We start from the raw sequence: 25,366 nt of genomic DNA, 5'->3' as shown, positions 1-25,366 counted from the left end.
CCGTATTCGTTATTTATCACACTTTAGTAGATAGTACACAGTAAATCTAGTTTGACACTGCGAGATTTACTGTGTAGAGAGGAGGGCTGGTAGAGAGAGAGGAGGTAGAGAGGAGAGGAGGTAGAGAGGAGAGGGAGGTAGGGAGGAGAGGAGGTAGAGAGGAGAGGAGAGGAGGTAGAGAGGAGAGGAGGTAGAGAGGAGAGAGGGAGTAGAGAGGAGGGAGTAGAGAGGAGAGAGGTAGAGAGGAGAGGAGGTAGGGAGGAGAGGAGGTAGGAGAGGAGAGGAGGTAGGGAGGAGAGGAGGTAGAGAGGAGAGGAGGTAGAGAGGAGAGGAGGTAGAGAGGAAAGAGGTAGAGAGAGAGGAGGGAAGGAAGATAGGGAGGAGAGGAGTAGAGAGAGGACTGGTACACAGTAAATCTTGCAGTGTCAAAATAACATATTCCCGAGTGTATTTTGTTCCATTTGACACTGCAAGATTTACTGTGTAGGTAGTAGTATAGTTATAGTAGCATAGTAGGTAGTAGTATAGGTAGAGTAGCAAGTATATATTGTATAGGCTGGGGGGAGAGAGAAGGTGGATAGGATTGGAGAGAGATTGGAGCGAGAGATTGGACAGACAAAGATAGAGAGAGAGAGAGAGAGAGAGAGAGAGAGAGAGAGAGAGAGAGAGAGAGAGAGAGAGAGAGAGAGAGAGAGAGAGAGAGAGGGAGAGAGAGAGAGAGAGGGGGGAGGGAGAGGTAGTAGAGGCAGGGAGGGAGGGAGAGAGAGTTAGAGAGAGAGAGAGAGAGAGAGAGAGAGAGAGAGAGAGAGATAGAGAGAGAGAGAGAGAGGTAGAGGCAGGCAGGAGAGATGGGAGGAGAAAGACAGCACTGTTCTGTAAGAGAAGAGAGACCAACAGAGCAGGATGGGGGAGTCAATGAAGTAGAACAGAGTCAGACACAGACAGAATGCATTGCATCACATTACACTGCAGACGCTAGACAGGAGGTGAAAGGAGAAAAGGACGAGTGTGACAGAAATGTCAGTGCAGTTTCCCTGCAACTGCAGTTTCCCTGCTGCATGTTAGTACAGACAGAAAGACAGAGAGAGAGAGAGAAAGAGAGACACAGACAGAGAAATAGAGAGAGAGAGAGAGAGAGAGAGAGAGAGAGAGAGAGAGAGAGAGAGAGAGAGAGAGAGAGAGAGAGAGAGAGAGAGAGCTATCAGGAAATTCGCTTACCGTCTTCTCCAGAGAGAGACAAGAAGATAGATACCAGTTTCCTCTGTGCGTTCAGTAGAAAGCTATCTGGCTGCATGTTAGCCTAGCTTAGCACAATGAATGGAAGCGGACATGGCCGGTTAGCCTTCGGGAGAGGTGTTAGTTGGACAATGCCTAGGCTAACTGGCCATGTCCGCTTCCATTCATTGTGCTAAGCTCTATTTCCCAAAATGTTGGCATGTTCTTTTAGGTCAAATGCAAATGAAATGTGCACTGTGAGTCCTGGCATTAGACAGAATCACGAGGAGTGGGCAGTCCCCATGGCGTCTATATTAATCCCAGCCGAAGAGTGCAAGAGCGCTTCCGCATTTTGCCCTGATTGGCCCCGGTAACGCCCTCCAAATGCGCATTTTCTTTTCCCCCGCTCAGACGCCGAAATGGAATACATGTATATTATCGCGACGCGGACCAGATTCACTCGCAACGCCATAACGTTATTTCCCTGTACATTGCAACGTTAACACAACGCAGCTGTCAACTGTACTTTACATATTATCCAAACGAGGACCACATAACGCCATAACACGCCATAACGTTATTTCCCTGTACATTGTAACGTTAACACAACGCAGCTGTCAACTGTACTTTACATATTATCCAAACGAGGACCACATAACGCCATAACGTTATTTCGCTGTACATTGTAACGTTACATATTATCCAAACGAGGACCACATAACGCCATAACGTTATTTCGCTGTACATGAACACAACGCAGCTGTCAACTGTACTTTCATAACGCCATAACGTTATTTCGCTGTACATTAACACAACGCAGCTGTCAACTGTACTTTCATAACGCCATAACGTTATTTTGCTGTACATTAACACAACGCAGCTGTCAACTGTACTTTGTAACGTTATGTTATTTCGGGCATTCATAACGTTATTTCGCGTGACTGTACATTGTAGCCCAGCTGTCAACTGTACATTGTAACGTGCAACTGTAGATCAAGACCCACAAACACCACTATCTGTTGTTGTCTGTGCCCGTGTGCTTGTGTGCCTGTGTGCCTGCTGCGTCCATCGCGTATATATATATACCGTATTAGCGCTTTAATATGGCGTGTTCTGTGATTAATGTGATTGACCAGCGTTAATGTGATTGACCAGCATTGCGACCAGCGTTGCAAATATGAACCAAAGGCTTTAATATGGCGCGTTCTGTGATTAACCGTGTTGAATGGGGGTCTGAAACCAAGCGAGGACCTCATGCGCATGCGCGGCGAGCACCTGGGCGAAGGAAAAGGAAATGCGCATTGTTTACCGGCGAATGGGGAAGAATGCGGAAGCGCTCTTGCACTCTTCGGCTGGGATTAATATAGACGCGTCCCCATGCCCTTGAAGTGCTCATTAAGTGAAGGGGGGGGGGGGGGGGGGGGGGGCATGAAATGTAATTTTTTTTTACATTGGTACAGTATGTATATGTACCAATACAAGCCAAAAAGAGATAAACCCATCATTCATTCTGGGGTGTAAAATCCCTATTTTATAACTTGTAAAAACCCTATATCTTATAACATGTAGGCTAACCCTATCGTATAACATATAAAACCCCTATTTTATAACGTGTAGGTAAAACCCTATCTTATAACATGTAGGTCAGCGGTTCTTAAATTACGGGTTGCGACCCAAAGTGGGATCGTTTTGGCAAGTAAAACTATTATAATAATCATTTTTAAAAAAGAATTATGTTCTAGCAACATATTTTGGCTAAATATGCCATTTTATAAATGTGTATTGATAACATAGTGCTGTAATAAAATGTTCTAATAAATATGCATGATCATGTTCAACAACGTGTGCTTTTATTTTGATATTCCTTAATTCCACATTAAATACATTAAGTGTGGGGTTGCGAAAAAAAAGTCCTAAATAAAATAGGGTTGTGGTATAAACATTTTGAGAACCCCTGATGTAGGTAAAACCTGATCTTGTAAAATGTATTTATTAAAATAATCCCACTTCCCTCCATTTATGTGAGGTTTTGTCCGCTGCTCACCTACTCTTTCCTTCCTTTTAGCCTACTGTTTAGGAATTCCCTTCTCACTCACTCTCACTAGCCCCCACCCTCTCGTTCTTTACTCTCGTTTTCTCTCAGTGGCCACACCTGTACTACCTGTCATTATGTGTTTGATTGGTCTGGTGCCGAACTCACACTTTTAGTTCGATTATCAATTACCTCTCGCACCTGTGGTGCATTCTAATTAGTTCCCCTGTGGGCTTTAAATACCTGGCTCTTCCACTCTGTTCCTCGTGGGGTCGTGTTGTAACATGCCGTAACTTTCGGTATCATATTCTCTATCATCAAGACTCCTTCGGGAGGTCCTCTGTTCTGTCTATGCTGTTTTTATCTCCGGCGTAAAGATGTGCTCCAGCCTTCGCCTCCTGTCGCCGTTGCCTGAGGGAGAGACTGGACTGCGCTCCCTAGACTTCCACGGGAGGCATCCCAGTGATCCACTTCAGACCTCCGCGCAGCAGTCGTCCTGACGCACATCCAGACCTCCGCGCTGCAGACGCCCAGACACCATCCAGACCTCCGAGCTTGGCACGCTCCTCCGTACCAGCGCGCACTCCCAGCAGACGCGCATCATCCAGACCTCCGAGCTTGGCACGCTCCTCCGTACCAGCGCGCACTCCCAGCAGACGCGCATCATCCAGACCTCCGAGCTTGGCACGCTCCTCCGTACCAGCGCGCACTCCCAGCAGACGCGCATCATCCAGACCTCCGAGCTTGGCACGCTCCTCCGTACCAGCGCGCACTCCCAGCAGACGCGCATCATCCAGACCTCCGAGCTTGGCACGCTCCTCCACGCAGACGCACTCCAGATGCGTCTCTCTGTACCGGCGCACACTCCAAGCAGTGGCGCACCACTCTGACCTCCGCTCGGACAGCCGGCTCCCCGGTGGCGACGCTCTCGCCCCGCTGCTGTTCCAGCGCTCTTTGCGCACAAACGTCTGGGTGAGTTTTTACTGACTGTCTTGATCAAATTCCGTTTTCGTCTGTTTCTATAACACTGAAGATTACCACCTTTTTAATCAGACAGTCACTCACCCAGCGTGTGCCTTTGTTTGTTTTCACTGGGATAATATTTTTGGACTTTACATCTCCCACTGTGTATTTACACGAAGATATTTTTCACTTGGGATTGTGTTTTGGAACATTTGCTCACAGTGTGTTTACTCTTTTCCAGTATGCAGCTCCTGCCCTCGTCCTGTTCCAAGGCCTTACCCTGTTTGTCCCCAGCCCGCCTCCGCGGGCCTCTGTCCCTTCTCCCCTTTCTAGTCCTCCCTGTCCAGTTCCCCCTAGTTCCTCCCTGTTCCTGACTTCCCTTGCCTTCCCCTTAGCCAGCTCGCCTCTTAAAGGCACTGTACCTTTCCTTTCTTGTTATTTCCAGTATTTTGTGTTTCTCCCTTAAAGGGACAGTGCCGTTTTTTCCTTCTGTTTCAATAAATGCCCGTTTCTTGGCTTACCCTCATACCTGTCTTGTGTTGTGCGATTGGGGTCGGTTACAAACCATAACAATTTATCATGTAAACATTCTTCTTATTGTTCCTCATCAATGGCCTCAAGGCTAGGCAAGGCAAATAATCGATCAAAGTCGACTTTTGTAATGTGGTTGAAAGACTTTGGGTTGTTAACTCTTTGCCCGCCAAACCATGCGTTGAACACCAAACCCAGAGATTTCTCTGGTTTTGGTCCTTTGATCTTTTCCTTTGATCCCTGTTCTATATGGTCAGCCGGAGCCCTCTAGGTGTCTTTGATTCATCTGCCTACGTTGGAATTGCAATGACGATCGAATCTCACCAGGTGGCAGTATCGCCTACTTTTTTAACTCTGATTGTCTGAACTAAACTGTCTCTGTCCTGCTCCTTTTCTTTCCTGGCTCGCTCTGAGGGGGAGGAGCTCTTGCAGAGCAATCGCTAGGAGATCTCCTCGCCTCAAAACCTATAGTTTCCCATATATGAGTAATTATATAAACGAGTAATCACGACCGCCGATGGGATCATTGGAATTATTCTTTTTGGAGTACCTCCTGGCTAAGGTAAGGTATATTCTATGTCTACTTTACCGAACCTGAAACATGTTTCTGTAATGATCAGTGTCATCTTACCGGACCTAAACCATAACGCGCCTTATCTTGCGATTTATGGAAAAAGACTGGATCGAAAAAGCTTGGTTTAGGTCCGGTAAAATAAGACACTGATCATTACAGAAACATGTTTCAGGTTCGGTAAAATAGACATAGAATATACCTTACCTTAGCCAGAAGGTACTCCAAAAAGAATAATTCCAATGATCCCATCGGTGATCGTGATTACTCATTTATATGTAATTACTCTTGTTTACGGGAAACTATAGGTTTTGAGGCGAGCAGATCTCCTAGCGATTGCTCTGCAAGAGCTCCTTCCCCTCAGAGCGAGTATTGACAGAAAGGGATCAGTAGAGACAATGTCTGAACTGGACTATCAGAGTTCAAAAGGTAGACAATACTGCCACCTGGTGATATTCGATCGGCATTGCAATTCCAACGTAGGCAAATGAGCCAGGGACACCTAGAGTGATCCGGCTGACCGTTTAGAACAGGGATCAAAGGAAAAATATCAAAGGATCCAAAAACTCGTTATTGGCGCTCAAGCGTTGGCGGCGAAACACGAGTATACTCATTTTTGGCGACGAGATACAACGTAAGGAGGACAGTAATAGAGGCAGAACAGGCTGATTCCAGAGGTATGTGGCAGGGCCTCAGAACGATGACAGATTACAAAGGCACCTCCCTCAAGCTGAACAGCGACATCTCCTTGGCAAATTATCTCAATACCTTCAATGCGAGGTTTGAGGCTGTGAATAACAACACCAGCGTACAAACCACTGCAATGGAGGGGGGGGCACTGCCGATGGAGACTCAGTGTTCAGGATAACAGAACATGAGGTGAGGAGGACCTTTAAGAAAGTGAATATCAGGAAGGACCGGACAGTATCCTCGGCCGTGTCCTAAAAGTCTGTGCCGACCAATTGGCCCCGGTATTCACTGACATATTTAACCTGTCCTTAGAACAGGCTGTCATCCCCACCTGTCTGAAGAAGTCCACCATTATCCCTGTACCCAAAAAATCTACGCCCACTTGCCTCAACAACTACCGCCCTGTAGCCATGAAGTGTTTTGAGAAGCTAGTGAAGGGCTACATCTGTTCCTCCCTCCCCATCAACCTGGACCCGCTTCAATTTGCATATCACCCCAACAGGTCCACGGAGGACGCCATAGCCCATGTGCTGCACACAGCAGCATCACACCTGGACAAGAGGCAGGGGAACTATATATGAGAATGCTGTTCATCGACTACAGCTCAGCATTCAATACCATAGTCCCCTCCAAACTCCAAGCTCAGGGACCTGGGCTTGAACTATGACCTCTGCCAGTGGGTTTTAGACTTCCTGACGGGTAGACCCCAGGTGGTGAGAGCAGGCAACTGCACCTCCTCATCCATCACCCTCAACATAGGGGCCCCCCATGGCTGTGTTCTGAGTCCCCTCCTCTACTCGCTGTACACACACGACTGTGTGGCACAGCGGAACAACAACACAATCATCAAATTTGCTGACGACACAGTAGTGGTGGGCCTGATCTCTGCAAACGATGAGAGGGCATACCTGGAAGAGGTAGAGAATCTGGCGCGGTGGTGTCAGGAGAACTGCCTCTCCCTGAACGTCAGCAAAACAAAAGAGATGATTGAGGACTTTGGGAGGTCGGGGGTCAGGGACTACAGCCCCCTCATCATCGATGGGGCACCGGTCGAGAGAGTGAACAGTTTTAAGTACCTCGGAGTCCACATATCCGAGGACTTGACATGGACCACAACCACACACATTGACAGTGTAGTCAAGAAGGCACGGCAACGCCTCTACTTCCTTAGGCGCCTAAGGAAGTTCAAAGTGAGTCCGAAGATCCTCAAGAACTTCTACTCATGCACAATAGAGAGCATCCTGACTGGCAATATCACCTCCTGGTTTGGGAATAGCACCGCACAAGACCATAGCAGACTACAGAGAGTGTCCCGTTCAGCCGAACGCACAATTGGAGGGGGGCTTCCCACTCTCCAAGACATTTACATCAAGCGTTGCAGGAGTAAGGCTAAGAGAATAATCAAAGACTCTAGCCACCCAAATAACTGCCTCTTTGAACTGCTGCGGTCAGGCAAGTGATACCGGAGTCTCATGGCGAGCACAGAGAGACTCAGAAGGATCTTCTATCCCCAGGCCATCAGGATGCTCAATAACACTATGTAACAAACCATAAAATACACTCACAGCTAGGGCTGCACGATTTTGGGAAATAATCTAATTGCGGTTTTTCTGACAGATATTGCGATTGCGATTACATTTGCGATTATATATATATTTTTTAAGCAGCCCCACAGAGGTTTATTGTAAAATGCGGCTTGTATCTTAAATGTTTATTATCATCAACTATCCAGCTCGTTTTTATAGTGCAACGTTTTTAAACTTTTCTACATTAATTGAACCAGTAGAGAGAGAGAGATGCCCCCCCCCCCGAGCCCCGCTCCCCCCCACCCTTTCCTTACTCAGCTCAGATGTTTTCTCTGTCTTGAGCAGGGTTAGCTAGGAACAGCTTTCTCAAGCTTCGCACCTTGGGCATGGAATGGGCTACAGGACCATTATCCACTTAGACACCCCGGTCTCTCTTGGTGAATTTAAATCTGTATTACATAACTTCCTACAAGAAGAATGTTGCTGCTTTCTGTAGTCGGGTCCCAACTGCAAAAATACTGTATTACCCGGTATTATACACTTTTACTATCATGTAGACTATTCTGCTTTGTGTTTTTGTGTTTACATGTGATGTATTGTATTTTGTATACATGCACATTTATTATGTTCTTGTGTGATGTCGCACATTTTATTGCTGTGTGATGTATTGCAAATGTTATTGCTGTCATCTTGGCCAGGTCTCCCTTGCAAAGGAGATCTTGTATCTCAATGGGAATTCCTGGTTAAATAATTTTAAAAAAAAAGAAAAAAAATGTTTAATTGCAGGCCTGGCAATTTTTAATTGCATCCTTTCAAATCCTTTCAAATCACAAATCACTCACAGCACACACATCCACACATACACACTCACTATAAATAAACAACTCAATGTAGCAACCACTTTACCCACTTTAGACACTTTAACACACTTTATATTTATTGGTAAAGAGATTTGCACTACAACTCATACCTCATTGCACCTTACCCTAAGTTGTACCTCATCCCATTCTTGCATTGTACTGTATATTGTATTGTAACTCAGTTAAAAAAAAATCCTATTCTGTATTGTATATTGTATGTATATTGAACACTTTTGTTTACACTTGTTTACGTACTTGACTTTATATTTTATCTATTTTTATTTTTATCTAGCACACTCTCAGGAGCAGAACGGAAAAAAGCATTTCATATAAAAGTATTCTGTATTTTTGTATGACAACTAATAAAGAAACTTGAACTTGAAGTGTTAATATCGTGGGCACCTTAGTATGTATCTTTATTGAGACAGTACTCGTAGACAGGCAGAGAAGGAGACAGAGTAGGAGGAAAGGTTCTAGTGGGGACCAATCTCAGACTGGCAGGGGTCAGAGGTGGGGGTCCCAACCACCACAACATCCCTGGGCAGACTGAGCACACTAAATAGAATAGAATAGAATAGAAATACATTAATCATCCCGATAATGTCAAATTTCCCTCGGGATGATTAAAGTATTTCTATTCTATCTATAATACCAGTGCCTTATTAGCTAACTACACGTAAGCTAACAAAATTAGCGATCTTTTGTATGCTATGTACGCTAGCCGCAGTGCTAACTATTATAATGGTAAATCCCAGTCACATTAGCACGTAAGCTAACAAAATTTGCTATCTTTTTGAGAGCCTAAACTCTTTGTTCTTGGTGGTAAATTATGTTGATGTTGGTTTTGTTTCATCAATAAATGAGGCAGAATACACAGTGAATGTATCCTTTTTCGTTTATTGCACTTTGTTCTTGGTTCTTTGGTATCACTTCTACCCGCTTGGAACCTCGAAAAAGCAGGTACTAAAAGAGTACCCGGTACCAGGTACTATCCGCAAATGTTGGCAATGGAAAACCGAAAAGGCAGAGTAGAGTAGAGACGAGTCGAGGTAGGTACCATGCAGTGGAAAAGAGGCATAAAGGGCATTTTACCAGCTATAGTAGCTCTCTCTATAATGTATATGCTCAAGGATTTAAATGTGTAGCATAGCAACCGGCCAAATGCTGGTAAGTCAATTCCATAAGCCACTTTGGCAGGTGGCCAACCTGTGTTCAATCAGTCAGTCTTCTCTATTCTGACGAGGACACACAGTGTCAGAGATGTGAAGCATTGATGCATGGATTAAAATGCTTTCAGCTGCCACTAGGGGCAGAGTGGCCAACCGTGAGTGAATGACTTACTGACTGAGTGGCTGGGACGCGTCTATTCGAAGCGAAGCCCAAACAACTCGTGCTTCCGCGTTCGAGTTTTGCGCTCTGATTGGCCACTGACCTACGCTATTACGCCCCCCTTATCTACACCAGTTATCTACGCTACGAATAGACGCTACAGGGGCAGCGTGGGGCTCTGAGAGTCACAGGGCAGGTAGTGGCAGGAAGCAGAGAGCCTTGCTACTACTAGCCGCGGAGCTAGTCTCTGTTTCACCTAACACTATTGCTCCGTGATCATAGCCATTCATCTCTAAAGCTAACCACTATTTGTAAAAGCCACAACCACGTTACCATATTTGTAATAATGTACGCCATTGTGTCGTTGTACATATTGTGTATATAACGTTAGTAGCTAAGTTAGCTAACGTAGCTTAGCTTGGTAGCCAGCATTCTCGAAACTCCTAACAATGCCCGATTTAAAATGGTTCTCTCCTCTTTGTATACCTTTGTCCTCACAAGTATTCTGCCAGGGAACTTATGGACACGACAATAGTAGTAGTTATAAGGTGTTTGAGCTTGTAACGTTAACGTTAGTTAGCTCATAGCTATCGTGGTAGCCCGTTTCGTGACTGATGCACCGAGTGGGGCTGCGTCTATTCGAATCCCAACCGGTTCATGCTTATCAACATGCCGTGACGTGTAGCTTGCTAGCCGGCATGAATGGCCGATTTAAAATGGTTCTCTCCTCTTTGTATACCTTTGTCCTCACAAGTATTCTGCCAGGGAACTTATGGACACGACAATGAGAATGCTGGCTACCAAGCTAAGATAAGCTACGTTAGCTAACTTAGCTACTAACGTTATATACACAATATGTACAACGACACAATGATTTACATTATTACAAATATGGTAACGTGGTTGTGGCTTTTACAAATAGTGGTTCGCTTTAGAGATGAATGGCTATGATTACGGAGCAATAGTGTTAGGTAATGCTGGCTACCAAGCTAAGATAAGCTATGTTAGCTAACTTAGCTACTAACTTTATATACACAATATGTACAACGACACAATTATTTACATTATTACAAATATGGTAACGTGGTTGTGGCTTTTACAAATAGTGGTTCGCTTTAGAGATGAATGGCTATGATCACGGAGCAATAGTGTTAGGTGAAACATGGCTATGATCACGGAGCAATAGTGTTAGGTGAAACAGAGACTAGGCTCTCTGCTTCCTGCCACTACCTGCCCTGTGACTCTCAGAGCCCCACGCTGCCCTGTAGCGTCTTAGATAACTGGCGTAGATAAGGGGGGCGTAATAGCGTAGGTCAGTGGCCAATCAGAGCGCAAAACTCGAACGCGGAAGCACGAGTTGTTTGGGCTTCGAATAGACGCGGCTGGGACAACTGCTCTAGCTCTTAGTCATTGTACTGGGTACTGTATCAGTCAATCATCTAGCAAATCAACTGTCTCCATTTAATGCCATATTCTTGCCAGTGGGGCTTCCCATTTGTTTACATTTGGATCACAGATTATGTTTTTATCAGGATCCCCATTAGCTGACTGCTGGTCTTCCTGTACAACAATAAAAGCAAAACAGACACTCACAAAAATACACGAATCAATCACATTGGGCCAACACAGGTCATTCCCAGTAACTGTCTTGATGTAATTTTAAAGGGGTTTAAGGTTGGTTTCTCGCATAAATAAGAGATGTATGTCTTTTCCTTATTTCTATGAAGGTGAGGTATAATACATTGAATATAGACTGCCCACCTCTAACAGTGTTTTATTGATAGCTTAGGACAGGGGTGCCCACACACTCTTTGACATGGAGGGGCCAAGGGTTGAAACATAATGTTGTTGGTGGGTCGAGGAAATAATGTGACTGGGAATTGATAATGTTGAGAAACTGAAAATAAACTGTCTTACTGTCTTTTACTATTATATAGCCTACTATGCTACTACTGTTTATACTACTATCTACTATGTACTATGCTACTATGTCTAGACTACTATGCCCTCAGAGTGTAGCACTCAAACTCTGCACTGCTAGATGAACAATATCACTGACCCTTAGCTGCCAGAGTTGTACCCCTCTTGCTGACTTGTTGTACACAATTTGTAAGTCACTTTGGATAGAAACGTCAGCTAAAAGACAACATTCATAAGCAGCCAATATAATTGATATAATAGATAATGATTGAATACAGGTTGGTTAGTTGGTTACTCACGGTACCTGGCTGGTAGCCTAGAACCACACACTTTAGATTCAAATGTATTGTCATTATACAGCACAAGTACATTACAACAAAAAGAGGTTTGGCATTTAACCAGAGTACAGATGTAACAGTAATAAAGTGCAATACTATACAATGTACAGGAGATTAAACTGGGTATAAAATATATAAATGAGTACTACTGAGTAATAGTGCTAATTAGTACAGTACAGAGTTGTAGTATTAATATGTACAGTGATACAGGTATAAAGACACTATGGTAATAAGTCATACTGGCCAGCAGCTAGTAAGAGTAGGTAAGAGTACAGATATAGATAATAGTATCTAGATATGTCAATTTTCTTTTAAGAATTATAATAATAATAAGTGGAGTGAGGGGGGGTTGCAGAGTGTTACAAAGGTTCAGTAGATCTAGTCCATCTAGTTATTAGGCCCATCCCCCTTTTTTGTATATTTTGAACCGTTTGTCGTAGAGACTTGCGGGTTGTGCCATTGTACTCAGTAGGGATATCCTCTTTCATTGGTCTATGTTGACCACGCCCCCTATTCTTAGGCCATGCCCCCTTTTTTATCTTTTGAACCGTTTGTCATAGAGACTCGCGAGCAGTGATGCAGTGGTGGTACCACTCGGTACCACGCCGTCCTAGCAGTTCGCTGAGCAGAAGTGCGCGCACGGATGTGCATGCGCGTGCACGCGCGCACACACAAAAATGCGTTCACAACTTTCACTCTACTGTCGCGCTGTGCGCCAAGTACCCGGCACTTATCACCTAGTCTTTGCATAGCATTTACAAAGAAAGAGAAGTGCAAGACCAAAATACAAGCCCTGTGGGAGGTTTACTTGAGCTGGTCTGTGCACACGCGAGGGAACATGTATGCGCGTATGCGGGAGCGCGCGTGCACGTGGCGTCCAGGCAGTTCTGATATTACGACTGCACCCCTGCTCGCGAGAGACCCTCTCCTGTTGGCTGGCGGTGCACAGGCATCACCCACACTTTCACAATTTCCCCAGCGGAATTGTCTAGTTATTATTATTATTCATTGCCAGCTTAGCATTAGCATCAGGAGGTATATAGGCTGCAGTCACAATGGTATAGCTGTAAATTCCCTGCGCTGGTAGTCTGCACTTAACCATGATATATTCCACATTAGCGGAGCAGTGACTCACAATGGTGGTGTTGTTTGTGCACCAAGTTGTATTTGTATTTAAATGCATAAACCTTCACCTCTGGTTTTTCGGGAGCCATCAGTTGTTCCATCCTCCCTGTGGAGAGTGTGGCATGGTAGCTCACGCGCTGTGCATGCGCCACCATCTTGGTGTCACACGCTCAAAGCGGACTCCACGACACCAGTTCCATTCGTGAGGAAACGGGGTGGGTTATATTGACGAGGCTTGACAACAGAGGTTCAAAGATAACTTCATATTTATTGGTTATTCGTTTCTTTATATCGGGCATCCAGTTTCCATCTCTGTGTGTTCAACTGTTCATGTGTTGACGTTCGAGTGTGACATCATCGCCTACGGCAACTTAGACGCTTAAAGCGCAAACTTAAAACAAAGCCTGTCTATATAAATTGTCTTAGATGTAAATCAATTTTAAAAAAGTTAATTAGTGTGTCAGTAGACTACTCTTAGTACATTTTCATTTAATTATTTTTTAAAGCATCTTCATGGTTTAATAATGCAAACATATGTTGCAGGGACTATTATAATCATCATATTGGCGTGACTGTATGCATCAAAGGGTTAAATCAAGCATTTTTAAGTGCTTTAGACTTTAGAGAAAATGTCAAAATATCGCGATATATCGTGTATCGTGATATGGCCAAAAAATATCGCAATATCATTTAGAGGCCGTATCGCCCAGCCCTAGCTCCAAGTAGACTATAACATGTCAACGATTAATGCAAAGCAGCTTGATTTAATACATAAAAGGGCGTTATCTCAGTATTAGCCTATAGGCCTATCTCAATAATTTTGTCTAATGACCCCAACTGATATTGTTCTGTACAAATAATTGATTGGCGGCCAAACAATACGGTTGTACTCTGAGTTGGTATGATATCGCCTGGTTAAAAGGCAGTATTGGTAGCCTACATCATCATCATCATTCACAACAAGGCCAAGGTCCTATCCCGTGTCCTTTTACAGTAGGCCTACTTAATAATAGGAACCACCGGAGGCAGGGAAATGTGTCAAATCCTTGACAGAATCATAGTCTTGCCTACACAGCCTTCCAGTGTATGGCCTAGGATGAAGCACAGCCTATAGGCCTAGGTAGGATATATAATGGTGTATGACAGACAGGTACAAGGTTACACGAGGAAAGTGTATGTTGTATGAGAAAGACCTGCGTGCTGATAGATGCTGTCAAGTGACTTGTGGGGTAAAACTAACAACAGATGAGGGTTGTTCTTGGAAAAGTAAAATGTGCCCATACAGTACTGTACCATTATAGAGACACGAGTCACGACCCTCTCTATTTACAAACTGCCACACACACAGAGGGAGATAGGGGGATCGAGAGAGGGAGAGAGAAATAGAAAGAAAGAGAGAAAGAAAGAAAGAGATAGATAGATTTCCCCCCTTACCTGCTCTCTCTCTGCCCCTTCCTCCAAAATGGGCTCTTCTGCGGTCGCCGTCTCCTCCTCCGTCTGCATCTTCCCTCTTGTCCTTCCTTCCTCCACTCTTCTAGAACGGGGCCCGGTCTGTTCCCACCCCGGTAGCGGCCCACGGCAGGGACCTCCCGGGCGGAGCGGGCTCGGTCACCCCATCCGCCGCAAGTCGGTATCCGATTTCACGATGGCGGAGCCTGCGGCAAATACGCATTATCTCCGCCGAATTTAATAACGGTCGCCCTCTATCACGTTACCCCTCTCTCTCTCTCTCGTTCCCTTTTCCCTTTCTCTCTCTCTCTCACCCTCTCCTCTCTCGTCTCAACCACCCGCTCGGCGTCTCAACCTTCACCGTCTCCATCCCTCACCTTTCCCCGGTAAACACGTGAGGAGGACACACACAAATAACCGTTGTTCTCTCGTGAACACAAGGAGCCTATAGAGTAGACGACCGTTTGCCCTCTTTGCCCAGCTGTTTTCTGCTGCTTCTTCCGATGCGCAAGGGAAGCGATGGATGGTGTTGTAGCCGAGTTGAGAGAGAGTGTGCGTGTGAGTGTGTGTGTGCGTGTGCGTGTGAGCGCACGAGAACGGACGGTTTCCCCAGCAGCAGCAGCAGCAGCGCGAGGGCAGGTGGACAGCAGGCGTCCCAAGCAGCACGAGCGGCTGGTACTGTGGTGGGATTCGGGAAGATGGATGGAAGACGGGGGATGGATGGATGGAGGCTGCAGACTAGGGAGGAGGGGGGGGGGGGGGGGTAAATCGGTCGGTCATTTAGGTGTATATTTGGTGTATATTTTTGGTGTATATTTGGAGAAAAATGGATAAAACACGACCTTGAACTTGTAATGGGGTTTCACTTTTTTTCCCTCAACGTGAAATAAAAGCACGTTTCACAAACACATGTACACAAAAAACTAAACACAAACATGCACACACACACACACACAGTCTACAGAGGCATAAATAGTCAGATAACAGTAAGGATTCATTTAAGCTAAACAAAACAAGCTATGTTAAAGGAACATTCCAACATTTTGGGAAATTCACGTATTTGCTACCTATCTTCCCCAGAGTCAGACAAGAAGATTGATATAAGTTTCATCTCTGTGTGTCCAATAGTTCCTGAGAGAGATACAGGTGCATGCTAGCCTAGTTTAGCACAAGGACTGGAACTAGTAGTAGGGAGCAGCTAGCCTAGCTTAGCACAAGGACTGGAAGCAGTAGCCTACTGTATATCTTGTATGTCGTAAATATCTGGATGAAACAGTATACTGTATATCTGTATGTCATGTCTTGATGAATTGAAAATGGGGGACCCTGGTGTAAACAAGATGAAAGTCTTTTTCTGGTCTGCATCCCCTTAACAATTGTTTATATTGAGCCGTACTGTATTGTACCTATTCTGCAATCTGTTAATACAGTTTTCAATCAATCAATCAATCAATCAATCAATCAATCAATCAATCAATCAATCAATCAATCAGTAGGGAGCAGCTAGCCTAGCTTAGTACAAGGACTGGAAGCAGTAGGGAGCAGCTAGCCTAGCTTAGCACAAGGACTGTAAGCAGTATAGGGAGCAGCTAGCTTAGCACAAGGACTGGAGGGAGTAGGAAGCAGCTAGCCTATAGTTAGCACAAGGACAGGATCGAAGCAGTAGGGAGCAGCTAGCTTAAAAAGTGAAGAAACATAACTTCTAACAACTCCAAAACGTAAGCAAAGAGATAGGAGAAACATAATGATGAATGAATGATCTTTATTGTCATTGTACAATGAAATTTAAGGTGCAGACCCTGGGTGCTAGTGAAACACACAACAACGATAACGAGACACGCAACAATACACACAGTATTAATCGGATAATAATATAAAAACAATTTAAAAAGTGATCGCAGTGCCTGTGCAATATATTGCAGTGCAAATACAAAAAAAAGCTCACTATTACACTATGCCAGGGGTTCTCAAACTTTTTTATACCACAACCCCATTTTATTTAGGATTTCTTTTGGCGACCCCACACTTAATCCGCGGGCAACAGCACAGACTGCTATACCAAGAAGTGAATTCACTGCTTTGTAACGTGTCTGTGTCTTTTGAGGATGAGAGTGAGTTTAACCCATATCACCGCTACTCACCCCAGTCACTTCACAACATCTGAAGTCCTTCGTGACGGTGCTTTGCGGTACCATCCGTTACACTCACCCTCCTTAAACTCACTCCACTCCACCCAAGGCATCCGGGTCAGTCGGCACCATTGTAACGGTTGTGACATTGTCACCTTTTTGCGTTGTGTTAAACTTTGATGCCCCGTCGGAGTTTCGAACCCGGGTCTCCCACGTCACAGGCAACAGCACAGACCGCTATACCAATAATAATAATAATAATAAATTAATTTTATATAGCGCCTTACATTAGGAATCTCAAAGCACTTTACATACGTGGCATTATAGCATACAGACAAACACAATACAGGGACAAACACAGTACATGAACTTTCACAATGACGACATAGTGGGGATAATACAGAGATAGGGAGACAACTTAGAGACAAGACAGAGAACATTTTAAAATAAATAATAATACTAAAGTATAGGTCTGTACAGATGTGAAAATGTAAGTGATGCAGGGGTTGGGGGGTCAGGACTCAGGAGTGAGGGTATGCAAGTTTGAACAGGTGGGTTTTGAGGTGGGACTTAAATGTTTCTACAGATGGGGCTTCTTTGATGTGTGATGGCAGCTGATTCCAGAGTCGGGGAGCAGCGGAGGAGAATGATTTGTTTTCTGTGGATTTAAGGCGGTATAGTGTGGTGTGCTCAGAAGGGCTAAGTTGGATGAGCGGAGTGAGCGGGAGGGAGTGTAGTGTTGAAGAAGGTTGTAGATGTAATCAGGTGCTAGGGAGTGGAGGGCTTTGTAAGTGAGGAGACAGATCTTAAAGTCAATCCTATACTTGACAGAGCCAGTGAAGTGAGGAGAGGACAGGTGTGATGTGGGAGAATTTGGGGCAGCGGGTGATGATGCGGGCTGAGGTGTTCTGAATTAGTTGAAGTTTATGGAGGGATTTAGATGTTGAGCCAATGAGTAATGCATTACAGTAATCTAGACGGGAGAAAATGAGGGCATGGACCAGCTTTTCAGTGTCGGAGGGGGACAGTAGTGGTCTAATGCGGGAAATGTTCCTGAGGTGAAAGTAGCATGTCTTGGTGATGTTGTTGATGTGTGGTTTGAATGTTAGTTTGGGGTCAAAAAGAACACCCACGTTTTTCACTGTGGGGGAGGGGAGGATAGAGTGGTTGTTGATGGATATGGAGCAGTCAGGGTTTTTACGGAGAAGGTGAGGTGTGCCCATTACCAGGATTTCAGTTTTAGTGCTATTGAGTTGGAGAAGGTTGTGGTTCATCCAGATTTGTATTTCAGAGAGGCAGGAGGAGAGGGCAATAGTAGCAGCAGTGGTGTCGGGAGGGGAGTGAATGTATAACTGTGTGTCATCGGCGTAGCAGTGGTATTGAAGACCATGTGTTCTGAAAATGTGGCAGAGGGGTAACATATAGAGGGAGAAGAGTATGGGACGTATAGGACTGAGCCTTGGGGGACACCAGATGTAACAGGGAAAGAGGTTGAGGTATGACTGTCCATGGTAGTGAATTGCTGTCTGTCTGATATAGGAGTGAAATAGGTGGAGAGCTGAGCCTGTGATGCCAACTGTGTGTTCTAAACGGGAGAGTAGGATGTTGTGATCAATGGTGTCAAAAGCAGCGCTGAGGTCGAGGAGGATGAGTATGGAGAGAAAACCGGAATCTGAATTTAGCAGGATGTCGTTGGTGACTTTAACAAGAGCAGATTCTGTGCTGTGATGAATGAATGAATGAATGAATGAATGAATGAATGAATGAATGAATGAATGAATGAATGAATGAATGAATGAATGAAAAGTTTATTTCTTGGACATGTTATTCTTCTTATTTCTTCAAACAACTCACAGTGTCTTGATCCGTCAGACCAAACAATCATAACAACAAATTAAAAAAATCCTTAAAGAAAAAAAAACATTTAAAAAAAAAGAACAAAGAAAAAACAGGAATTATAAACAAAAGAGCAATGTGTTTGGTTGGCAGACATGTCCAAAAAAAGGAGTAGAGGGAAGCTTAGCTTATTGATCCCTACCCCTTACATTTGTATTTGTTCTTCCATTAATATGACTAGAATTTACATAATTTAGTATATTACAATATAGAATATTATTTTTACTTATATTAAAAGTTTACAATAAAAAACATGATTCACTTGACAGCAGTGAATATAGTACATCACTACATACACAATATAACATAATTTTGTTTATCCTCACTACTCATGTCTGTATTTTTCTAATGCGTATTTTTTAACTGCTTTTTAAATTGTGCCACATGTTTACTCAGTTTGATGTAATCGGGTAAATTATTCCACAACTTCACTCCACACACCGATATGCACATGCTTTTCAGCGTGGTGTGTACCATTGGTTGTTTTGAGATTCCCTCTCCCTCTTAAATTATATTCACCTTCCCTGTCTCTGAACCATTTTTGAATGTTGCCTGGGATTAGCTTGTATCTGGCTTTGTATACAATGAGGGCAGTTTTGTAATCCACTAGGTCCATAAATGTCAATGCTTGTAGCTTTATAAATAAGTTATTGGTGTGTTCATAATATCCTACATTGTTGATTATTCTTATTGGCTGTAGAGTGCTTTTGTAGGTATTACCCCACACCTCCGCACAGTAGCTCATATATGGTAGGAAGAGTGTACAGTACAGTGTATACAGTGTTTTTTGGTTTAGAATGTGTCTTGTCTTGCATAAAACACCAACAACACCTGACATATTTGATATGAGGTTTCCAGTTGAGTTTGTCGTCTATTATCACACCCAGAAATGTATTCTCAAATACCCTCTCTCTCCAGTTTAATACTATCAAACCTTAGTTCAACCGGTGTATTTACTTGTATATCACGTTTACCAAATATCATGAATTTTTTTTTTTTTAATATTTAATGATAATTTATTTACATCAAACCACACTTTCAGCTTGGTTAGCTCAGCTGCGACATCCTTTAAAAGCATTTGGAGGTTCTCTCCCTCACAGAAGACATTTGTATCGTCAGCAAAAAAGTGATGTTTTCGGAAGCCTGATTGAAAGGGTTCAAAAAGGGAGTTGTTCTCTAGGTGGGTGTGGAGCTGGTTGGAGATAATCTTTTCAAGTGTTTTGGATAGAAATGGTAGGTTGGAAATTGGTCTGTAATTACTGAGGGTATTGGGATCCAAATTGGGTTTCTTGATGAGGGGGGTGACAGCTGCTGTTTTCAGTAATGGGGGGAAAACACCAGATGAGAGGGATGTGTTGATGATGTGTGTGATGGGGGGGCTGAGGGCAGAGATGCAAGATTTTGTGAGAGAGGACGGAATAGGGTCAAGGAGACATGTTGTGGGTTTGGATTGCATTATAATCTTGGTGACAGTATCTGTAGAAACGTCAGTGAAGTGTGAGAGTTTGGTGCCTGTGAATATAGGATCTGGGGGGGGCTGGGTGTGCTGGGCGGTGTTGGCTAAGATATCTTTTCGAATGTTGTCAACTTTGTTGATAAAAAGGTTCATGAAGAGGTTACATTGGTCAGTGGATGCTGGGAGTGTGGCTGGTTTAACTGGTGCAATGAGAGTGTTGATGGTGGAAAAAAGAGACCTGGGGTTGTTGCGGCATGTTTCAATCTGGGTGGAGTAGTATTGGGATCTGGCAGTTTGCAGGGCTTTAGAATAGGACTGTTGATGGGACTGATAGGCAAGGAGGTGGATATTTGAACCAGTTTGCAACCATTTGCGTTCAAGCTGTCGACCAGTTGTTTTTAGGGAACGCAGTTCAGGGGTATACCAGGGAGCAGAGCGGGAAAAGGAGACTGTACAGTACGTGACTTTAGGGGGGCAGCTTTGTCTAGAATGGCGATGAGAGGTGAATTCACTGCTTTGTAACGTGTCTATGTGTCTTTTGAGGATGAGAGTGAGTTTAACCCATAGCACCGCTACTCACCCCAGTCACTTCACAACATCTGAAGTCCTTCATGACTGCGCTTCGCGGTACCATCCGTTACATATATATATATTGTAGTGATTGTTAATTGTACATAATTCACCCACGTAACTATTGTTAGGAACAAGAGTTCCGCCCGAACATTATATGAGGTGGCACTACCTGCCACCACAAGTCAGTCGACTGCAAGCAACGTAGCAGTAGCATGTTGTGTTTGTCTCACAAATAAATGCTGTTCGCTCTACCTCGAGCTACCGTCTCCGACTCCCATCTCTCGGCACTACAATATATTGATTATTTATTTTATTACATATTTTTTTACTTGCCACGACCCCACTTTGGGTCACAACCCATAGTTTGAGAACCGCTGCACTATGCTATACACTATATGCAAACATGTGCACAATTCCACAGGATATTGCATGTCCTGTTGCACGTCCTTTTGCACGGGAGAGTATGTTTTAGCAGCATTTAGTGCACTAATGGCCCTTGGGAAGAAACAGTTTTTTAGTCCATGGGACCATGTTTGGGACCATGTTGGAAACAAGTCGACAGACTTTCACATGTTATCCTTGTACCCCTTGTTTTTATACTTTTGTATAAATTGTATGTACTAAATAAAAATCAAATCAATCAAATCTAGTCTGTTTGTGCGTGTACGCGTGGTTATAAAATGTTTGCCCGAGGGCAAGCGTTTGAGACGATGGTTACCGGGGTGAGATGGATCCTTGATGATCTTCACTGCCTTCTTAAGACGGCAGGAGCTGTACAGTTATTCCAGGGAGGGGAGAGAGGGCATCCATTTATCTTTTGGGCAGAGTTGACGACCCCCTGGAGCATCTTCCTCTCTGCGGCTGTGCAGCTGAGGAACCACACACAGATGCAGTATGTGAGGATGCTCTCCACGGAGCAGCGGTAGAAGGACACCAGCAGATCCTGCCTGAGGTGGTAGTTCCTGAGTACTCTCAGGAAGTAGAGTCTCTGCTGTGCCTTCTATTATAGGGCCGTGGCGTTGGTCCTCCAGGACAGGTCCTCCTCCAGGTGAACGCCCAGGAAACGGAAGCTCGAGACTCTCTCCACACAGCCCCCATCGATGTACAGGGGCTGGATGGCGGTCTTCTTCCTCCTGCAGTCCACGATCACTTCCTTGGTCTTGTTCAGGTCCAGATCTCTCTGCACACCACTGACAGCTGCCCCACCTCGCCACGGTACGCAGACTCGTCACCCCCGGAGATAAAAAGATATATCATTACACAACAGGTAACAACTAGGGCTATCAATCGATTAAACTTGACAGCCCTAGGAAACAACACATAACAACACACAGGACATATCAACCAACAACCAAGACCACCCCCTCCCCTCCCACAGGACTTCCATAAAAAGGCACCCCAGACCCCGCCATGCCCACCACAAGCGGCCGCGAGCACAAGCCACGGCTCTCCCAGAAGAACCGCATTACCAACCCTGCACTCAGAACACCTAAAAAGTCATGCCATCACCTCATGGCAGGGGGCCTACAAATTTCCACACCCTAATGTCTCCAAGGGCTTTAACCCTTTCAGTATCACACTACAGACAGTTAACCGTCTGTAGTGTGGTAGTGAAAGGTTAACCGTCTGTAGTGTGGTAGTGAAAGGTTAACCGTCTGTAGTGTGGTAGTGAAAGGTTAACCGTCTGTAGTGTGGTAGTGAAAGGTTAACCGTCTGTAGTGTGGTAGTGAAAGGTTAACCGTCTGTAGTGTGGTAGTGAAAGGTTAACCGTCTGTAGTGTGGTAGTGAAATGGGTAAGCAAAGCAGCGTGAGGGTTCAGGGACCACCCTGCGCTCCAAAATGACTGCCAGCCCTACAACAGGCCAACAGTGGCTAAAGTAGCGACTCCATAGTTTCAGCAGCATTAGCTAAAACAGTTAAATGTTCTTGTTTTGCCCCATGTATCAAGTGCAACAGACTGTTTCCATATACATTATATCCAAATAGGCCAGTAACCACTGCTGCTTTGAAAGTGAATGTGGGGCCTGCCAACGCAAGGCAAGCATTTTCTTAGCCGCTGTTAGGCCAGCCAGCCAGCCAGCCAGCCAGAGCCCACGTTGTTGTAATGAGAATTTCAACTTGGAGTCATCATTCAACAATAGAAGTAATGGAGAGCAGGGTACATAGCAATTCAATATGTTGGACAGACATAAAGATACACAATTCCAAAAATGAAATACTTCCGGACACTCCCAAATCATATGGAGAAAAGTACCAGGAGCCACTTGGGGGGCAGAGGGTGCAGTTTGGGGATTGAAAAACGTTCATCAGAAATAGTTTGCATGGGGTACAGTACGTTCTGAGAGTAAAATGATACTGTATCATTTGGTGGTTTGGGTTTCTTGATGAGAGTGACATGTTGGTCCAGACTCTGGCCCAATCAATTTCAAAGTTAGTTAGTGATAAAAAAAACTTTTTTCCATATGGTGTCAATCAGACTTGGCTTCAGTGTTGCTTTTAACAGCAAGTAATATGTTTTGGAGACCAAACCTTGAGTAGAGTGACCTGTATATGCTATGTATTGGATGCAGAGGTATTTCTTCCCCCCAGGGAACTCCATAAGCACACAAGGCAGATCAAAGCTGCAAATAAAAGAAAAATGGAAGTGCCCGGGAGATTAAACTGTTACTGTAGCTCCTGAAATGTACGGAGGCTAAAATCGTTGGTAATATTGGATAATGTGTGTATCCCTCTGTCAGACCAGCGGGGAAATGAAACAGGCCACCTGCCCAAGAGTAAAGCATAATTATGGAATAATGGGATATTGGGGTGGAATTTTGGATTGACCTTGGTGCGGTTGCTCACCAAGCGGCATACTAAAATTAGTGGTGATATAATTGGACCAAACAGTCTACTCTACACTGTTTAAATTGAATATTAGAGTAGATTAGGTCTTGTAGTCATATGGGGAGACACTAGGTTCTCCTCTAATGGGCGCCAGGACGCCTGCACATTTCACACGTAAGGTAGAAAATGTTATACGAGGGCGTTTACCCTTCCAAATAAATGTAGACAGCATTGAGTGCAGCCTATCCCAATACCCCACTGGAGGTGAGAGGGATCATGGAGCTGTAGGAGTTGATGCGTGGTAAAACATTAATTTCAATGATTGAGAATCGAGACTGTATGGAGTTTGGGATTTGTATCCAATATATCTAAATCGGCCTGTGGTGGTGTGGTGTTAATTATGCTGGCGTCAGGCAGGTTGAAGTCACCCATTAGGAGGAAGGGGGTGCCACCTTCTGGAAAGGAGCTTAAAAGCATGTCCAGCTCGTCTTGGAAGTGTTTAGGGGATCTGGAGGGCAATAGGGAGTAACAACGGTGAGATTGAATGGATTAGAGACAGATACTGCATGACATTTGAGAGTGACAGAGCTGGAAGTGATCATATTAGATTTGTAGACCATGAGGGAGAGGTCAAAAGACCAATGCCTCCACCACGTCTGGAAGGTTGTGGTGTGTGAGTGAAGTTGTAGTTTGTAGATAAGGCTGCAGGCGTCTTTGAGTTATCCAGGTCTCAGTAAGAGCCAGAGACTGGAGGTTTTGACTATGGGCGTAGGCAGTAATGAAGTCTGCTTTCCTGATGGCTGATTGGAAATTCCATAAGCCTCCACGTACAGTGACAGGTATATTTGTGGCCGTAGGCAGGTAGCAGAGGTTGGCAGGGCGTGGGTGGCTTGAAGCTGGTCTGGAGGAGGGTAAGGTAGGGATGGGTAGGAAGCACATTGTTGAAGGGGATAGGTGTGAGTAGCAGGATGAAAGGTGAGGTTTGCAGGTGAAGAGGGGAGGAAGAAAGACAGAGAAATGCCAAAGAGGAAGGGAAAGGAGAAATTCCAGAATGGAGTAATAAATAGAGTAACAGTCTATTTAGCGCTCTGATGGGTCGGTTGGTTTCGCTCGATTTCCTCCTCTGGGAACTCTTGCAGGAAAACTCCCTGTCTTTGTGGGTCAACAGCACTTTGCTGGCGCTGAAATCAGCATGCGTTTAAATCTCTATCTCTAGTTACTAATGTCAGACACCTGTGGATAACATTTCCATTTTACATTTAGTCATTTAGCTGACGCTTTTATCCAAAGCGACTTACATGTTCTGTAAGTCAGTCAGCAGGAAGGGTACAACTCTTACACAGCCGAGTAACAATGTTCATCAAACAGTGCTGAAACTTGGGTGCTGCAGTGATGAGTGCATAGTAGTAAAGACATGTTAGTAGGAAGAGTGCATGATAGTTTAAGACAGTAAGAAGGTTCGTTTTTTTTTCATTTCAGATATTGATTGAAGAAGTGTGTTTTTAGTCGACGGCGAAAGATTGATCGTGTTTCGGCTGTCCTAACTGTGGTGGGATAACGTGAAACCTGAGTCTGACAGTTATAGCTCAATTAGCAGAACAAAAGGCAGAGGCAGTTTTAACACGCAGAGCGTCACTACACTCATATAACTATGGTTAAAGACATAACCGTACGTTTTAACGCGCCCCCACCCAGACCCAGTATCAGCTGACTGAAACCAGGCTGAATTTAAGATTTACTTGAACAGATTTAGTCAAGTTTACTCACTCTTCCAACGTTGCATTCAATGTTACCGAGTTAGACTATCCTATCCTTCTGGTCGGTGTTGTCATACGGGAGTGTTACCGTGGGCTGTATACAGTATGGCAAATTGTGGTCGGTCGGTCGGTCGGTCACTCACTCACTCACACATGGAGGGACATCTTGAGGGACGTTTT

At 44.5% G+C, this 25,366-nt stretch overlaps 1 protein-coding gene across 1 annotated transcript in view; it reads right to left on the bottom strand.

Annotated features, from left to right (window-relative positions):
* Positions 1–14,603, bottom strand: part of LOC311243585 (transmembrane protein 151B) — a gene marked incomplete at both ends in the record, with an annotated part of 80,344 nt that extends 65,741 nt beyond the window's left edge. Inside the window, 1 exon segment of the mRNA XM_084332867.1 lies at positions 14,535–14,603. Coding sequence (XP_084188993.1) covers positions 14,535–14,603 — 69 coding nt within the window.
* Between the last annotated feature and the right edge of the window lie 10,763 nt (positions 14,604–25,366).

This window comes from Notolepis coatsorum, assembly GCF_963971535.1.
Source record: "Notolepis coatsorum genome assembly, chromosome: 1".
Classification (NCBI taxonomy): domain Eukaryota; kingdom Metazoa; phylum Chordata; class Actinopteri; order Aulopiformes; family Paralepididae; genus Notolepis; species Notolepis coatsorum.
This window is presented reverse-complemented; position numbering and strand designations above follow the sequence as displayed.